At 32.9% G+C, this 16,772-nt stretch overlaps 1 protein-coding gene across 1 annotated transcript; it reads left to right on the forward strand.

Annotated features, from left to right (window-relative positions):
• Positions 1 to 9,874: 9,874 nt before the first annotated feature.
• Positions 9,875 to 10,864, forward strand: LOC139869242 (uncharacterized). The gene has a single exon (XM_071857559.1). It carries the CDS (start codon positions 9,875 to 9,877, stop codon positions 10,862 to 10,864), a length of 990 nt encoding a protein of 329 aa, XP_071713660.1.
• The last annotated feature ends 5,908 nt before the right edge of the window (positions 10,865 to 16,772 follow it).

Below are 16,772 nucleotides of genomic sequence, written 5' to 3' on the forward strand. Positions count from 1 at the left end.
GACCAATCTAAACAAGTGAATAGTATGAACCAATGAAACATTCTAAATCAATAAATTATATTATATTAGTATTAAATGATTATCACTGTATATATAAACTTAAAAAAGATTTTTTGTAGCTTATTTCTCAAAATATTTATCGGTAGGTAATATTTGTTAATATTATTGTTGGTATACTATGCTCTTCTACCAATAGTAACAGTTATGTCACCAATTTTAGTTACTGGACTACCAATTTTAGGTTACTTACCCGTCATAAGCTTCGAGTTCAAGAAGACATAGCTTATCCATCAAATTCATTCAAAATGGTTAACTTAGGTTCCAACAATTATGACTTCTATATAAGCATCAAGGAGACTTTTATTGTCCATAACTATTTCATGGTTTTACTTTTTATGGCATGTAAATAAATTAACTATTTATTTTACTACACCTCCATCAATGATAGGTCAGTACACGTCACCATTGAGCTTTAGTCCTTTATTTGTTAAAAAATATGTTATCCATATCTATTGAATAGGTTGTAGAGCATCTCATATGTGCAAATGAAGATTTTTGAAATAAGAAATATTAAACACCTACACCTCTGTTGAAGGATGTCGTATTCTAAACATGATCATTATTGGCTCTTGGGGATCCAGCACCCCATTTGGTATCATTGAGTAAAGGGTTAAAACGGGTTCAGACCGTGTTCAATTGACACACAACACTTTTTGTTTTATAGACTGCACAAAAAAAAAAAAAAAACTTTGCAATATCTAACGTTTAAGACATTCCTGTAAATGGGTCGGGTTTAGATGAACCGAAGGAGAAGCGGTTGCTCAATCGCCCCTCTCATCGTTTCAAATTAATAAAATACAAATACAAATATGAAGATTAAAATAAATCAAACCTCTCGAATCATAACATTCAATGTTAACGCATAACATCTATGAATTCAACAGCAAATTTGAAATTAACCACTTTTTGGTGATGCTTACACGGGAAAGATCAAACATAGGCCACAAAACACCACGAATTTCGGCAAGCGTAAGCAAAAACTCATGAAAAATGGCGCAGGGTTTAGATTTAGGGTTTAGGGTTTAAGGTTTAGGTTAGGGTTTAGATTTTAGGGTGTAGGGTTTTGGTTTTAGATTTAGGGTTTAGATTATAGGGTTTAGGGTTTATATTTTAGGGCTTAGGGTTTAGGGTTTGGGGTTTAGAGTTTTAGGGTTTAGGTTAGGTTAGGGTTTGGATTAGGGTGTAGGGTTTAGAGTTTAAGTTAAGGTTTTTGAGTTTATATTTAGGGTTTAAGTTAGGGTTTAGGGTTTAGATCTTAGAGTTTAGGTTTAGGGTTTTGGGTTTAGATTTAGGGTTTAAGGTTTAGGTTGGGGTTTAGATTCTAGGGTGTAGGGTTTTGGGTTTAGATTTAGGGTTTAAGGTTTAGATTCCAGGGTTTATATTTTAGGGCTTAGGGTTTAGGGCTAGGGTTTAAAGTTTTTAGGGTTTAGGTTAGGGTTTAGATTTAGGGTATAAGGTTTAGAGTTTAGGTTTAGAGTTTTGGGTTTAGATTTAGGGTTTGGAGTTTAGATTTAGGGTTTAGATTTTAGGGTTAAGAGTTTAGGTTTAGGATTTATATTTGGGGTTTATGGTTTAGATTATAGGGTGTAGAATTTTGGGTTTAGATTTAGGGTTATTGTAAGGTGTAGGGTTTTGGGTTTAGGTTTGGGGTTTAGGGTTTAGATTCTAGGGTTCAAGGTTTATATTTTAGGGCTTAGAGTTTATGGTTAGGGTTTAGAGTTAGGGTGTAGGGTTTAGAGTTTAGGTTTAGGGTTTTGGGTTTAGATTTAGAGTTTAGGTTAGGGTTTATGGTTTTGATTTAGGGTTTAGGGTTTGGATTTTAGGGTTTAGAGTTTATGTTTAGGGTTTTGGGTTTAGATTTAGGGTTTAGAGTTTAGGTTGGTGTTTAGGGTTTAGATTCTGGAGTGTAGGGTTTTGGGTTTAGATTTAGGGTTTAGGGTTTAGGTTTAGAGTTTAGATTCTAGGGCTTAGGGTTTATATTTTAGGGTTTAGAGTTTAGTGTTTTTAGAGTTTATGTTACGGTTTAGGGTTTAAGGTTTAGATTTAGGGTTTAGGGTTTGAATTTTAGGGTTTAGAGTTTAGGTTTATGATTTTGGGTTTAAATTTAGGGTTTAAGATTAGATTCTTAGGTTTAGATTTTAGGGCTTAGGGTTTATGGTTAGAGTTTAGATTTAGTTTTTAATTCAAAGGATTTAGAAGAGTTTGGGGTTTAAGATGTAGGTTTTAGATTTAAAGGTGTAAGGTTTAGATTTTTATGGTTTAAATTATACTACGTAATGTTTAGGGTTTAGGTTAGGGTTAGCTAATATTATCATATGAGATCTGTAATTTGTACATTGGATTTATTAATTAAATCTGTAATCTGTATAAATGATGTATATTTACTATCATTTTAAGGTATGATTTAACTACTCTTAAATCATGTTGAATATTTAATGGGTTTTTAAAAGTAATGTAACCAGTACATGTAACCTATAGTTTTGTTTGGTTCTACCTTCTACTAGCTTTTGCACAATAACTTTATCATCTGAACATTTGTAACGACCCGTCAAAATCGCTATTGACGCGGCACATTAATCATTGATTCCACAGTGAGGTTTTGACCTCTATATGACACGTTTTGATAAAATATTGCATTCATTAAAATAAGTAACTTTCTAAACATAGAAAGTTATAAACATGTGGGCGAGTGCTTAGGTATAAGCAAAACCCCGAAATACATAAGTCTTTAATTTACAGGTTGACATCACAGTCCAATTATTTATTACACAACGCAGTTTTATTTTGAATGCAATAAACTTTGTACAAAGCATGAGAGACTCCATGCAGGCAACAAGCACATCACAGCGGAAGCATTCTAAGGACCTGAGAATAAAACATGCTAAAAAGTCAACACGAATGTTGGTGAGTTATAGGTTTAATTGCTCGAGTCATAAACATATATAAAGATAGACCACAAGATTTCATCAAAAGTTTATCAATAGATTCTACGTAACAGAGCACCCTGGTAACTAAACTTAACGCTATAGTGATAATTACCCCATTCGTTTTAATACACGCAAACCAACGTGTCTTAAACTCAAATAACATACGTCCGTTAAAAGGCTAGTGCTCTAGCTCGGAAGGGATGTCAAGCCCTATGGATCCATATACAATTATTCGCGCCCACCAGTCCATATCCTATGTACTGGCAGCTACTAGTTACCAAAGCTAAGGGATTTTCGGTTTAACTCAGTGTAGAATTTAGTATGTACTTGTGTCTTATCGCGTTTAAAATAAATTGCATATATTCTCAGCCCAAAAATATTTAAAGTATTTAAAAAGGGAGACTATAAACTCACCGTTCAATATTGAGACTCAATATTGTAGTCAAATTGCGTAGACATAGTGATGGTAGACGACTGTATGGTTGGCCTTGGATTCAAGAACAATACCCCGAACAATACCCAATATTTCCTTAGCTTAAACCCTAAAGCCTAAACCCTAAATCTAAACCCAAAACCCTACACCCTAGAATCTAAACCCTAACATAAACCCTAAATCTAAACCCAAAACCCCAAACCTAAACTCTAAACCCTAAATTTTTAAAAACTAAAGCACTAAACTCTAAAGCCTAAACTCTAAACCCTAAACACTAAACCGTAAACCCTATACACTAAACCCTAAACTCTATACCCTAAAGCATAAATTCGAAAATCTTAACCCTAAATCTTAAACTGTAAACCATAAACCCTAAATAACTATTCCTAAACCTTAAAGCATTAACTCTCAATGTTAACCTTTTTTATCCATTTAATCTGTTTAAGATAATACATGGTATTAAGACTTAGGAAGACAACATAACATAAAGTATTGCAAATTGAATTTAGCCTCTCCAATTTACAATGATTAAAAGATAAATTTATATAAGTTTCAAGATTCATCTGTTCCGATGAATGCTTTAATCCCATGTAGATTTCCCAAGCGACCAAAATCAACATTTTATACACAAGAAAATTTTATCTCTCTAAAATACGCAACCTTCTATGCAAATTTGTGTATAACACACGAAAGCAAAATATATACAAGGTTTGGACATGACCTCTAAATATTTATTAACAATTTCTTGAAGTTTAATATACGATGAAAAGTTATGAAATTGGTCAGCTAAACTTGTAAGTTGTAACGCATATTCAACTATTTCTAATGTTATTCTGCATAATTCATCAGCTTATTTAAGCCTTCCTCCTCTTGGCATCGAGTCTGAATCAATAAGAATAGCATCAAAGAGTAGAGTAACACAATTATTACGCATTTTTTCATCTATAGTGATTTAAAATTTTAACCTAACCTATTATTTTTGTAATCATAACTAACACCTTAACTACTTAAATATTAATTACACAAAGACAAAAAGATTTAACAGGTAATACCTAATTAACAACATATTCAAACACCAACCCGCTCAAACCTTGCATACCTCGTCATTTGATATTAAAAGCTAGAATATTTACCAAATGAACTTTTTATTAGAAAAGTATTATCCAAGATTGAAACCCGGGAGTTCATTAACTGCATAAAATACAGAGATTTATCAATTCTTTAAGACGGTTCCCAACGGGCTCCGCCCTGGTAATGTCATCGCCACCGCCCTCGAGGGCGCCGATGGCATTCATCCCGCCGTCGGCCGCCCTCGTTCCTCTCTCCTGGTTCCGTTCTGGTGAATGTCTTGGCTATAACATTTAGAGAACGTATAATACATTTATCATTTTATATATTTATTTGTTTCAAATGTTGGTGATTTTAGTGTTATCAACAATCATTTTAGTTAATTGGGATTTACTAGAAAGCAAAGGCTTATCGTATTAAGCTCAATAACGAGTTTGGAGAGTGCGGAGTGCACGCTCGTTCGAGTTAATTCAATAAGGTCTTGGAAATTACATCTTTTGATGAAAGGTAACCATGAATGGTTACATCATTTCATGAAGAGGGATGTTATTTTCTAAAAGGTTTAAACGAAGAGTTGCATCTTTTCGTTGAAAGGTTGTATATTTACATTGAAGGGTTACATCCTTTCGTCGCACCTTTTCACCTCTTATATATAGAGGAATTTGCTTTCATTCTAACAAATAGAAAACACACACATACTCTCTAACAATTTGATCAGTGATTTCATTGCCAAAAACACTGATTGCGTTCTTGTCTTATCCCTGTAAAGATTTCGTGCAACCGAGGCAATCGTAGGGTCGAAATACTTTATAGAGAAAGTGAACACACGATTCAAGAACGAATCCGGCAGTCAATTCTAACCCTCATTTCTAACAAATCTATAAAGTATTTTGTTGATAACCATGGATTGGAATCGGTGATGAAAATGAGAATAAGTTTTCTTACGGAGTATTTTGAAAAGGAGTTCGGATAATTGTTGCATTTCTTAAGCAATAAATCAGATGAATTGTCCAATATGATGAGTACGTGTGGATGGGAATAAAAGCATCTTATGGAACTTAGAGTAATTTGATTGTGCAAGGCATTCAAGGCTTGATGAAAATCTAAAATGTGGAACAACCAACACACGAGTACGCCATCTCTATTCATCTTGTTTGGTTTTTATGACATGATTGATAAGAATGCATGCATGAAACTTATATAACAAATAAACATGGTGATTAAATTTGTGTTTGATTTGTTATAAACCAAAGTTCTGAAAATACGTGCATAAACTATTTCTTGGATACAGAGTAAAACATATATTAATGTATGCATCGGTAAACGAATATTTATGCAAATAATAGTAATGATGTGGCTAACCTCATGTATGACGTGTATGTCATTCATGAATTGGAACGGATAACTAATTATATAAAATATGCATTCTTGACATATTTAATTGAAATGTATCAAGGACGTTTTGGAATGGCGTCTACTAATTCCATTGAATTTTGAATATAAATAGAAATTGTATGTTTTTATACAAGACACATTCATGGAAGTCAGATATATAGCATGATATTTTATAGTCCGTAAATGGATATCAATGGGTATATAATAAATAATTGTTCGTTCCGTGCGATGTATGGAATAATATTTTCGCAAAAGATTTCTGTATTTGGAGTAATGATAATCGGATGTATGCATAATATGATCATGTAATCCGTTGTTAACGATCAACCGTAATCGTTTATTGAAACGAGGGAACATTATATATACATCATCGATTTATAACTATGGTGATGTATATGGACTATGGTAATCCATGAGTTTTAGTTATATTTTTGAGGTACGGTTATTTTTATGATCATAATTGCATCATGATGGACGAAACCGATTAAATTATATGGCTTCTATCTATCCATTTTGGATGTGCATACAATTTACAAATTGTATGATGATGATGATTTATACAGATGGTAGTCACGGTTGGGAACAAACTCGCATATTAAGAAGTCATTTGGTTACTTCTTGTAGTTGGTTATTCTGTTGGTCAATGGATGTTGACACTGTTGGTAAACAATGGTTCAATTGGTGACAATTGATGCCGTTTTGGCAGTTAGTGGCAAAAATCATAAATTTTGAAAAATCACAAATTATTGATCATGTGTTCTATGAATAGAATGATTTTCAATTGTATTAACCAAGTTGAGTCTGCATACAAAGTTATTTGATTATATTAACCGACATGATATGCTACATACAATTGATATGCCTATTTTGTGTTAAACATTCGGATGTTGAATGAACTTGAATAACCGACATGACATGATACGGTTACTTCTTTTCTCGGATATGCGTACATGTCGTTAAGGGTTCATGACTTCATGTCATAAATACATACATGCCGTGTATACATTGTTTTGTTACGTTATATTAGTATTATTAAATCAAGATAACCCTTGGTACAAATGGTTCATTCAATTTGATTTACTGTTTTCTCAATTGTAAATCTTATTTGATAACCGGTGCTGTTTAAGACAGGGTATGTGCATATGTGATATGTCACGATTAAAGTGATACAAGGTGACATGGTATATTAAGTATTCTAATACTTATAGATGTTCAACTTTATTAAGCAAATATTTACATGGAGTAAATATGATGCTCAGTATAAGTGTGTTATGGGGTGCAAATAATAATATTGTTATTTTTGTCTCCTCCCAAAGTAAATGTTTGTGTGATGTCAATAAAAGAAGTTTTAATTATATTCTTTTGATAATTGACATGAACAACCCCATGGTTGTTAATAATTGTGTGATCATTATATATGTAGATCACAATAATGAATTATTTGGTAACATTTGTTAGGATATTGAACGGGTGGTAATAATCCGTTGAATAAGTCTAAAGACAATATTGTATTATTGTGAGGTGACGGATTTTGTTATTAAATAAAATGACCATGAAGTCTTTATTCATTGGTGAGGTATGTCCACAACATTTAATGAATTATTAAAAATGTACAAGTTAGTGAAACTAATATGTTTTAATATGGAACAAGGATTAGATGTTGCTTAATTGTTTTCGAGTACTGGTATGTCATGGAAATTGGTGGTATGGTGTATGTGATTACATCAAATGACCAATATAGCATGGTGATAGAAAGATTAAGCATGGTCTAGTGAAATTCATTGTGATGGAAATTGAGTATTTCAATACTTGTAAAAGCCAGCCATGGACTATGGTTTAATTCACAATATGAAATCCTTAAAGCATATTAAAATTGTATTGAGTTTGCTATTGATTAATAAGATAATGCATCTACAAGTTGTTGAATTTTACACTTGGCATAGATAAGGTTATCTTGGATCAAAAAAATGATGTTGAGATTATAGATTATGTTTATAATTATAATCTAACTATCCAATGTAATGGTAATAATTGTGTACATAATGATAATAAGGATCCATTATCAAGGGTGTACCAATTATAAAGTTTACATTGGTGAGTTGTGAAAAGTGGACATGTGAATGACTGATCAATCAATTAACCTTGAGTACACGCGTGTTTCTTATGGTAAAATAAGAATTTGGTATGTCCTTGGATTAAAGGATTCCTAAGGCAAATTGATTGAAGTCAAAATGAATAAGATTAAAGTTCATAGTGATCTCTAGTTATGAGATGTGATATGACTAAGGCATGTATATAAGTGAAAGTCTAGACAACTATGCCTTAGACAAATTGTGTTTCGTGAGGTGATCACGAATGGAGTGATATATGTGGATTTTGTTGGGTCACAACAAAATTTGGCAAATCACTAGATAAAAACATTTGCCGGAAGCGCGCAATTTGGCTAATGTTATGGGATTGAAGTCCAACCAGATCTTCCAAAGTGAGACGCCCAATTCCCTTCTAATACAACGCTAGGAGCTGAATTCAATGAGGTAAGCTTACTTTCTGAAGATTGAAACACATAAACATTCTGATCCCAAAGTATGTGTTTAGACCCGTAAGTGGAGTTAGGTTGAAGTTTAACTTCTTAATAGTTCTTTTGAAAAATTGCAAATGCGGGTGCAAGATGTAAAAGAACTACCTATGTGAACATGAAGTTTTGCCGCTTCAATGGAGCTTTGGACTTAGCTGCCAATATGTTCACTGAAGGATTGGGACACATGGCTTATAATAGTGTCAAGATTGTCTTAGAGATATGTAAGAAACTGATGTGTATAGTATTTTATAGTTTTCATATGAATTGAAGGGTTCAATTCTTCGTGAACACCCTGATTTTCGAATTCTCGTAAATATTATACTAAGTGGAAATTCAATTCTTCATGAACATTTCCATTTATGCATTAGTTTGTTCTGTTTGTTTAATTATTTTAGTAAATCAAGGATTACACTAAAATGGGGGGGATTTGTTGGTGATTTTAGTGTTATCAACAATCATTTTAGTTAATTGGGATTTACTAGAAAGCAAAGGCTTATCGTATTAAGCTCAATAACGAGTTTGGAGAGTGCGGAGTGCACGCTCGTTCGAGTTAATTCAATAAGGTCTTGGAAATTACATCTTTTGATGAAAGGTAACCATGAATGGTTACATCATTTCATGAAGAGGGATGTTATTTTCTAAAAGGTTTAAACGAAGAGTTGCATCTTTTCGTTGAAAGGTTGTATATTTACATTGAAGGGTTACATCCTTTCGTCGCACCTTTTCACCTCTTATATATAGAGGAATTTGCTTTCATTCTAACAAATAGAAAACACACACATACTCTCTAACAATTTGATCAGTGATTTCATTGCCAAAAACACTGATTGCGTTCTTGTCTTATCCCTGTAAAGATTTCGTGCAACCGAGGCAATCGTAGGGTCGAAATACTTTATAGAGAAAGTGAACACACGATTCAAGAACGAATCCGGCAGTCAATTCTAACCCTCATTTCTAACATCAAACGGCTATAATGCCGTTGGAACCTTTTTTTTTTTCTTTCAACCCCCACTATATATACCTCTATACCATTACACTACCACTTCATACAATCTCTACTTTTATTTCACAATATTCATTCAATTCCATTAAAAATGCCTAAAAAAAATATTGATAGTCTTACGAAAGATGCGTTAGATATTGCAAGTTCTAATTTCAATATTGTCGCATTCGATCTACTTGCTCAAATTTATAAAGACGAAGAGGAAGAAGTCAATCAACCAATTCCAAGGGCGCATCGAAGATTTATTCATAGAGACCGAGAGGGAACCTATTCCCGATTATTTTTTATATTTTCATCAAAAGCGGGATGCTACAGGGTTATTAGGTTTTAATGTTTTTCAAAAATGTATATCCGCAATACGCCAATTAGCATACGGTACTGCACCTGATGCTTTTGACGAGTACTTACATATGGGCCAACAAACATCATACGATTGTTTGAATAATTTTTGTAAGAGCGTGATTCACTTGTACGGTTTGGAGTATATGAGAAAACCGACTCCACAAGATGTAGCACGTCTTATATCTGCACATGCGGAATTACATGGTTTTCCGGGAATGTTGGGTAGCTTAGATTGTATGCATTGGGCTTGGAAAAATTGTCCATATAAATATAAAGGTCATTATACTAGAGGCGATCATGGGTATCCAACAATCATGTTAGAAGCTGTGGCATCTTATGATTTATGGATTTGGCATGCTTATTTTGGACCCGCTGGTTCAAACAACAACATCAATGTCCTTAATCAATCTGATTTATTTAACGAGTTACTTCAAGACACGGCTCCACCGTGTAATTTTTTGGTTAGTGGTTGTAATTTCAATAAAGGTTACTACATAACCGATGGGATATATACGGATTGGGCGACACTAGTTAAGTCTTTCAAAAGTCCACCTGACCCAAAATCGGCAAAATTTAAAAAATATCAAGAATCTGCTCGGAAAGATATTGAACGGGCATTCGGTGTACTTCAAGGTCGATGGCAAATAATAAAAAACCCGTGCCGACAATTCTATGTCGAAAGAATTCGAAGAATTATGTACGCTTGTGTTATTTTGCATAATATGATCACCGAAGACAATGGATATGCAATGTGTTCACTTGAAGAGAATTACAAGCCAGCTCGTCGTCCACATCGCTCAATCCAGGAAAGGGTTGACGCACACATGCGCATTAATAAAGAATTGCGAGATTCGTCCATTCGTCATCTACTACGACAAAAGCTCATCGAACACATTTGGAATCTTCCGGCTAATTTCCGTGTTCGGCACGTTCCACATGCCCGAGCCGCTCCACAAGCTGGATCTTCCAACACCACCGAAGATGTTGAAGAAAGCGAGGACGAAAGCGACGATGAACATGAAAATGAAGACATGGACTTCGACAAAGATGACGCATAGTTTCATAAGTTTTAATTTATGTTTAGTTAATGTAACTTTTGATTATGTTTTTTTTTTTAAATAAATGCAACCGTATTAATGTTATTTAATAAAAGTGTTGTTCAAATAAATATATATTCGAAAAATAATAATAATAATAATAATAATAATAATAATAATAATAATAATAATAATAATAATAATAATATTAATATTAATAATAATAATAATAATAATAATAATAATAATAATAAATGTGGGGCTATGTGATGGGGAGGGAGGATGTCATGGTTAGGGATGTTCATAATATCCGAATCCGAATCCGTAATACGAATTATTCGAAAACCCGATCCGAAAATATCCGAAAATTCGGATATCCGGATTTTCGGATATCCGAAAATCGGATATCCGGATTTTCGGATATCCGAAAATCGGATATCCGGATTTTCGGATTCGGATATCGGATCGATTTTCCATAATTTTCGGATATTCGGATAATCCGATATCCGAAAATATAATACATTTATTATTAATATATGTTTATAATAAAGCTTATTCATATTTATTAGTGGCCCAGTGGGTATTGGGCCTTAAGGCCGTATAGTTTTTAATTCGAGTAAAAAGAATAAAAGATTGGTTAGCAGATAGATACCAAACAAACACAAAAGAAACCCTAGATCTAAATTGAAAACCGTTGTTTCACTCTCTCACTAGTCAACCTCATCTAATCTTCATCTTGTTTCAAACTAATCTTCATCTCATCTTTATTCTAACTTACGATGCAATTTATTTATTGAAGTTATGAACACATGGTTAACTGATAGTGCTCTAAATGAACATATATTTAGTAGCAATATCCTCCCAATATGTAAATTATTTAGTTGTAATTGTCCTATTTTAAGTTGTAATCGTTTATATTAAATAAGTGCGAAGACAAAAGGCGAAAACGACGATTTGAAGACGCAAATGACCAAAAAGCTCAAATGTACAAGATACAATCCAAGTGGTTCAATTTATTGATGCGAAACGTCTAAAAATGACAAAAGTACAAGTTGCGGAACGCAAAGTACAAGATATTAAATTATACGAAAGGACGTTCAAAAATCCAAAACCGGGACCTGAGCCAACTATCAACGCCCGACGCAACGGACCAAAAATTATGAGTCTACTATGCACAAGAATATAATATAATATATATATAATTATATAAAATTATATATATTATATTATATAATTAAATATAACGTCGACAAGCTAGAAAACAAAGCAATTGGGCATGGCCAGACTGGCCATGCTATCGCATGAGATTAACACTGAGAACCCATGCGATCGCATGGGCCTCAGGATCAGACCACATCTATAAAAGGCAACGAGTTTTGGCCATAAAAAATAATAATAATAATACTCTGTAAGATATAATAAATAAATATATATATATATAGTATAGGGTAGTTTTATAGAGTTGTATTCCCTTGAAACCAAAAATTTGCTTGAAATTCAATGGACCAATCAGAGCGCGACATGTGGCGCGACAATCACATGTGATTGGAAAAAAAAAATTAAATTAAATTTTTTTTTTTTGAAATTTAAAAAAAAAAAAATTTCCAGATTTTTTTTTTTATGAAATATTTTTTTAAAAAATTTAGCATGTCAAATCCAATCACATGTGATTGTAAAACCCAATCACATGTGATTGTGGAACTCAATCACATGTGATTTTGCATATCAAATCCAATCACATGTGATTAAAAAAATTACAATTTTTTTAAAAAAATTTCAACCGGAAACATACTTTAATTCGGGTGATTTGATCAAGTTTGTTAGCGTTTCGTGATCGTATCTTCAAAATTTTAGACATTAATTCGGTGATTTGATCAAGTTTTGATTAAAAACTTGGTGTTTGAAGGTTTTAGCACAAATTTAGTGAAATTCGTCATTATTCGTCATTTTACTGAATTTTTTTTTTCAATCACATGTGATTGGATTTGACATGCGATAATCACATGTGATTGGCATGCACAATCACATGTGATTTACTGCATGTCAAATTTAATCACATGTGATTGGAAAAAAAAAAATTCGAAAAAAAAAAATTGAAATTTTATATTTTTCGAAAAAAAAAAAAAAATTTTGAATTTTTTTTTCCAATCACATGTGATTATCGCGCCACGTGTCGCAATCTGATTGGTCCCTTGAATCTCAACTTAAAAATTGGTCTCATTTGAATATTCCTCTAGTTTTATATTAGATTAGTTCGGGTTATGTAAAGGTTATTTTACGGGTTTTAAAGTCGGAGCTCTGTCCGTGTAACACTACGCGATAAATAATCAATGTAAGCTATGTTCTCCTTTTTAAATTGATGTATCGTACTTAAGTTATTATTATGCTTATTTAAGACGAAGTAATCATGATGTTGGACTAAAAATAATTAAAATTGGGTAATTGGGCTTTGTACCTTAATTGGGGTTTGGACAAAAGAACGACACTTGTGGAAATTAGACTATGGGCTATTAATGGGCTTTATATTTGTTTAACTAAATGATAGTTTGTTAATTTTAATATAAAGATTTACAATTGGACGTCCCTATAAATAACCATATACACTCGATCGGAAACGATGGGTGGGATATTTATATGTACGAATAATCGTTCATTTAACCGGACACGGGAATGGATTAATAATCTATGGAATTATTAAAACAGGGGTGAAATTATGTACAAGGACACTTGGCATAATTGATAACAAAGTATTAAAACCTTGGGTTACACGCAGTCGATATCCTGGTGTAATTATTAAACAAAGTATTAAAACCTTGTTACATTTTAAGTCCCCAATTAGTTGGAATATTTGACTTCGGGTATAAGGATAATTTGACGAGGACACTCGCACTTTAAATTTATGACCGATGGACTGTTATGGACAAAAACCAGACGGACATATTAAATAATCCAGGACAAAGGACAATTAACCCATGGGCATAAAATTAAAATCAACACGTCAACCATCATGGTTACGGAAGTTTAAATAAGCATAATATATTTTATTTCATATTTCATCGTACTTTTATTTACTCGCTATTTTATTTAACGTCATTTATTTATTGTCATTTATTTTTCGCTACTTTAATTATCGTCATTTATATTTTGCATTAGGTTTTAATTGTAACTTAAAATATAAAATCGACAAACCAGTCATTAAACGGTAAACCCCCTTTTATATATTATCAATATAATATATTTTGTACAAATATAATTGTTTAAAAATATAGTGTGCAATAAGCCCTCTCCCTGTGGAACGAACCGGATTTACTAAAAACTATACTACTCTACGATTAGGTACACTGCCTATAGTGTTGTAGCAAGGTTTAGGTATATCCATTTTGTAAATAAATAATTAAAACTTGTGTAATATTTCGTCGTATTTCGTATTTAAATTAATACTATTTCGTACACCCCGCTGCACACATCATTAACCGATTACAAGTTGTAATTTACAACCGAAGTTGATTAGTTTAGTATTACAAGTTGTAATTTACAACTGAAGTTGATTAGTGTTATATTCTTCTGCATGTTTAGCTTATGATTTTTTGGTTTCTTCTTAGACCAATCCCAGTCATGGTTGGTAGTGGTGTGTGATGGAGAGGAAGTGAAAAATAAATGGAGAGAGAAAGCTGATGTGGCACTGATGTGGCGGTGTGTCATGGGGAGGAAGTATGTCATGGTTGGGAGTGGTCTAAGAAGAAACCAAAAAATCATAAGCTAAACATGCAGAAGAATATAACACTTAACAATTGAAGAACAATCCTATAAAGTGTTGAGCATTAGTTGACAAAGAAAACGACACAAAATTAATAATCAAAAACATTAACCTGACATTTTCCTTTTACTAATAAGCTTGAGTGCCTTCAAAGTATAAATCATAAGTACGCACCTTTAAACTATGGATTTGTTATAGGTAGATAACTATCATGTTTGACCCATGCAAAACAATGCAAATGACAAGCAAACTTAGAATGACATTCACCTTTATTTTGTCAATTTGAAATTCTAGCTTCTGCCAGGCAAAATATATGCCGTGATACCAGGATTGACCTCTCTCATATGAGAAAAGCATAGTCTGATCTACGAATGATACTTTAAAAGGTGCTTTGTAACTGCATGAGTCTGCACAATCATAATCACACAAACAACTTAAACTCAGTTCAGTAAAAGGCATATCAAAATCATACTTTAACACATAACAAACATCAACGATTATAGCAAGGTCGAACACGTACCTGTGTCATATACATTTTTAATTTAAAAAGAGAACATACATGTCAAGCAATGAATGATTATATATTAATGATGGATCATATTATTATTTGAACAAAAGAACAAAGATAAAGATGATAATTAAATAACACCGGATATTGATGTACTAATCATGGCATAATATGAAGCAAAGATATGTGGCAGCAATATATAATATAACTGACCCGAACAACTTATTTATTTAACTGACCCGAATAACAACGGCCCAACTTAAATAAATAAGCTGGATCCAGAACTCTCCAAACATCTTCTATTCTGATTCATTAAATAAATTGTCCACTATCATGCTTCACTTATCGTATTCATTTAATTGATTGAAAAATGGGTGTACGTGAAAATATATGATTTTAGTGGATATACATAATATTAATCAGAGCTTAGGTTGTTCAATCGAAGCTTTCTTATCATTTTTATTGTTGTTTCAGTTCATACTCTGTTTTTGAGCTGAAAAGCTTATTTCCAGATCTGATTTGAAATGGCTGAGATTCCTAGAAACATGACTCTTGAAGAAGCTCATAATCTTAGAAGAGATAGAGCTATTGAAGCTCTACAACATTAGGTGGAAAGAATGGTTAATTTATTAGAAGATGGTGTGCCAAGAAGAAATAGACCCAGATCTGAAAATGGAGATACAACTATTGTGTCTTCTAGTACTAAATATGAGGATGGTAGCCATTGGTCTACTGATGGATCTCATGCTTCTTCACAAAGAAGAAGAAGGCATAGGAAAAAAGCTGATGATTTGAAATATATCAAGATAGATTCACCTGATTTTGAAGGGTCCTCTAATCCTGAAGATTACTTTGAATGAGTTCATGCCATGGATAGAATTATGGAGGTTAAAGGCTACGATGATAAAAAGGCCTTTAAAGTTACTGTAATCAGATTAAAGAAGTATGCTTCAATGTGGTATGATAATCTAAAAAAAGAAAGGCAATATGAAGGGAAGAAAACAATTAAAACCTGGTCCAAGCTAAAAGAGTGTATGCAAAAGAGGTTTGTTCCTCAAGCTTACAAGCAAGAGCTGTATATCCAGATGAATACACTCAAGCAAGGCAGTATGAATATTGTTGATTACATCAGAGAGTTTGAGCAGCTCAAGATTCGTACAGATGTTAAAGAAGCTGAAGAACACACTATAGCAAGATTCGTTGGAGGTTTAAATGCTTCTATTGCTGATCAAGTTGAAATGCAGCCTCTATGGACTTTTGAGAGTGCTTGCAAGCTGGCTATTCAAGTAGAGAAACAAGCAAAGAAGAAAATTAATTTTAAGTCTTATTCCAAGCCAGCTCTGCTGCCTATGAAGGGTCAATCATCTATGCTGCCTAGGCATAACGAGGCAGCATCCAAAGTATTTAAAGGCAAAGAGCAGGTTGTAGCTGGTCCTAAAGATGATAGAAGGAAATGCTTCAAGTGCCATGGATTTGGGCATTTTCAAGCTCAATGTCCTAACCAGCGTGCTCTTACACTAAATGAGATTGAAGATTTGGAAGGGGGTTTTGAAACTGAACCAGCATATGATGAGTCTGATAGTGAAGAGTTTGTTGCCACTGATATTGGAGAGTTTTTAGTGGTTCGAAGAGTAATGCACTCAGCTGAGACTATTGAAGATAAG

This window comes from Rutidosis leptorrhynchoides, chromosome 9 (assembly GCF_046630445.1).
Source record: "Rutidosis leptorrhynchoides isolate AG116_Rl617_1_P2 chromosome 9, CSIRO_AGI_Rlap_v1, whole genome shotgun sequence".
NCBI lineage: Eukaryota > Viridiplantae > Streptophyta > Magnoliopsida > Asterales > Asteraceae > Rutidosis > Rutidosis leptorrhynchoides.

What these genes read in the sequence shown, in the direction of transcription:
- LOC139869242 (XM_071857559.1), top strand. Translation starts at nt 9,875, where the DNA reads ATGGGCCAACAAACATCATACGATTGTTTGAATAATTTTTGTAAGAGC.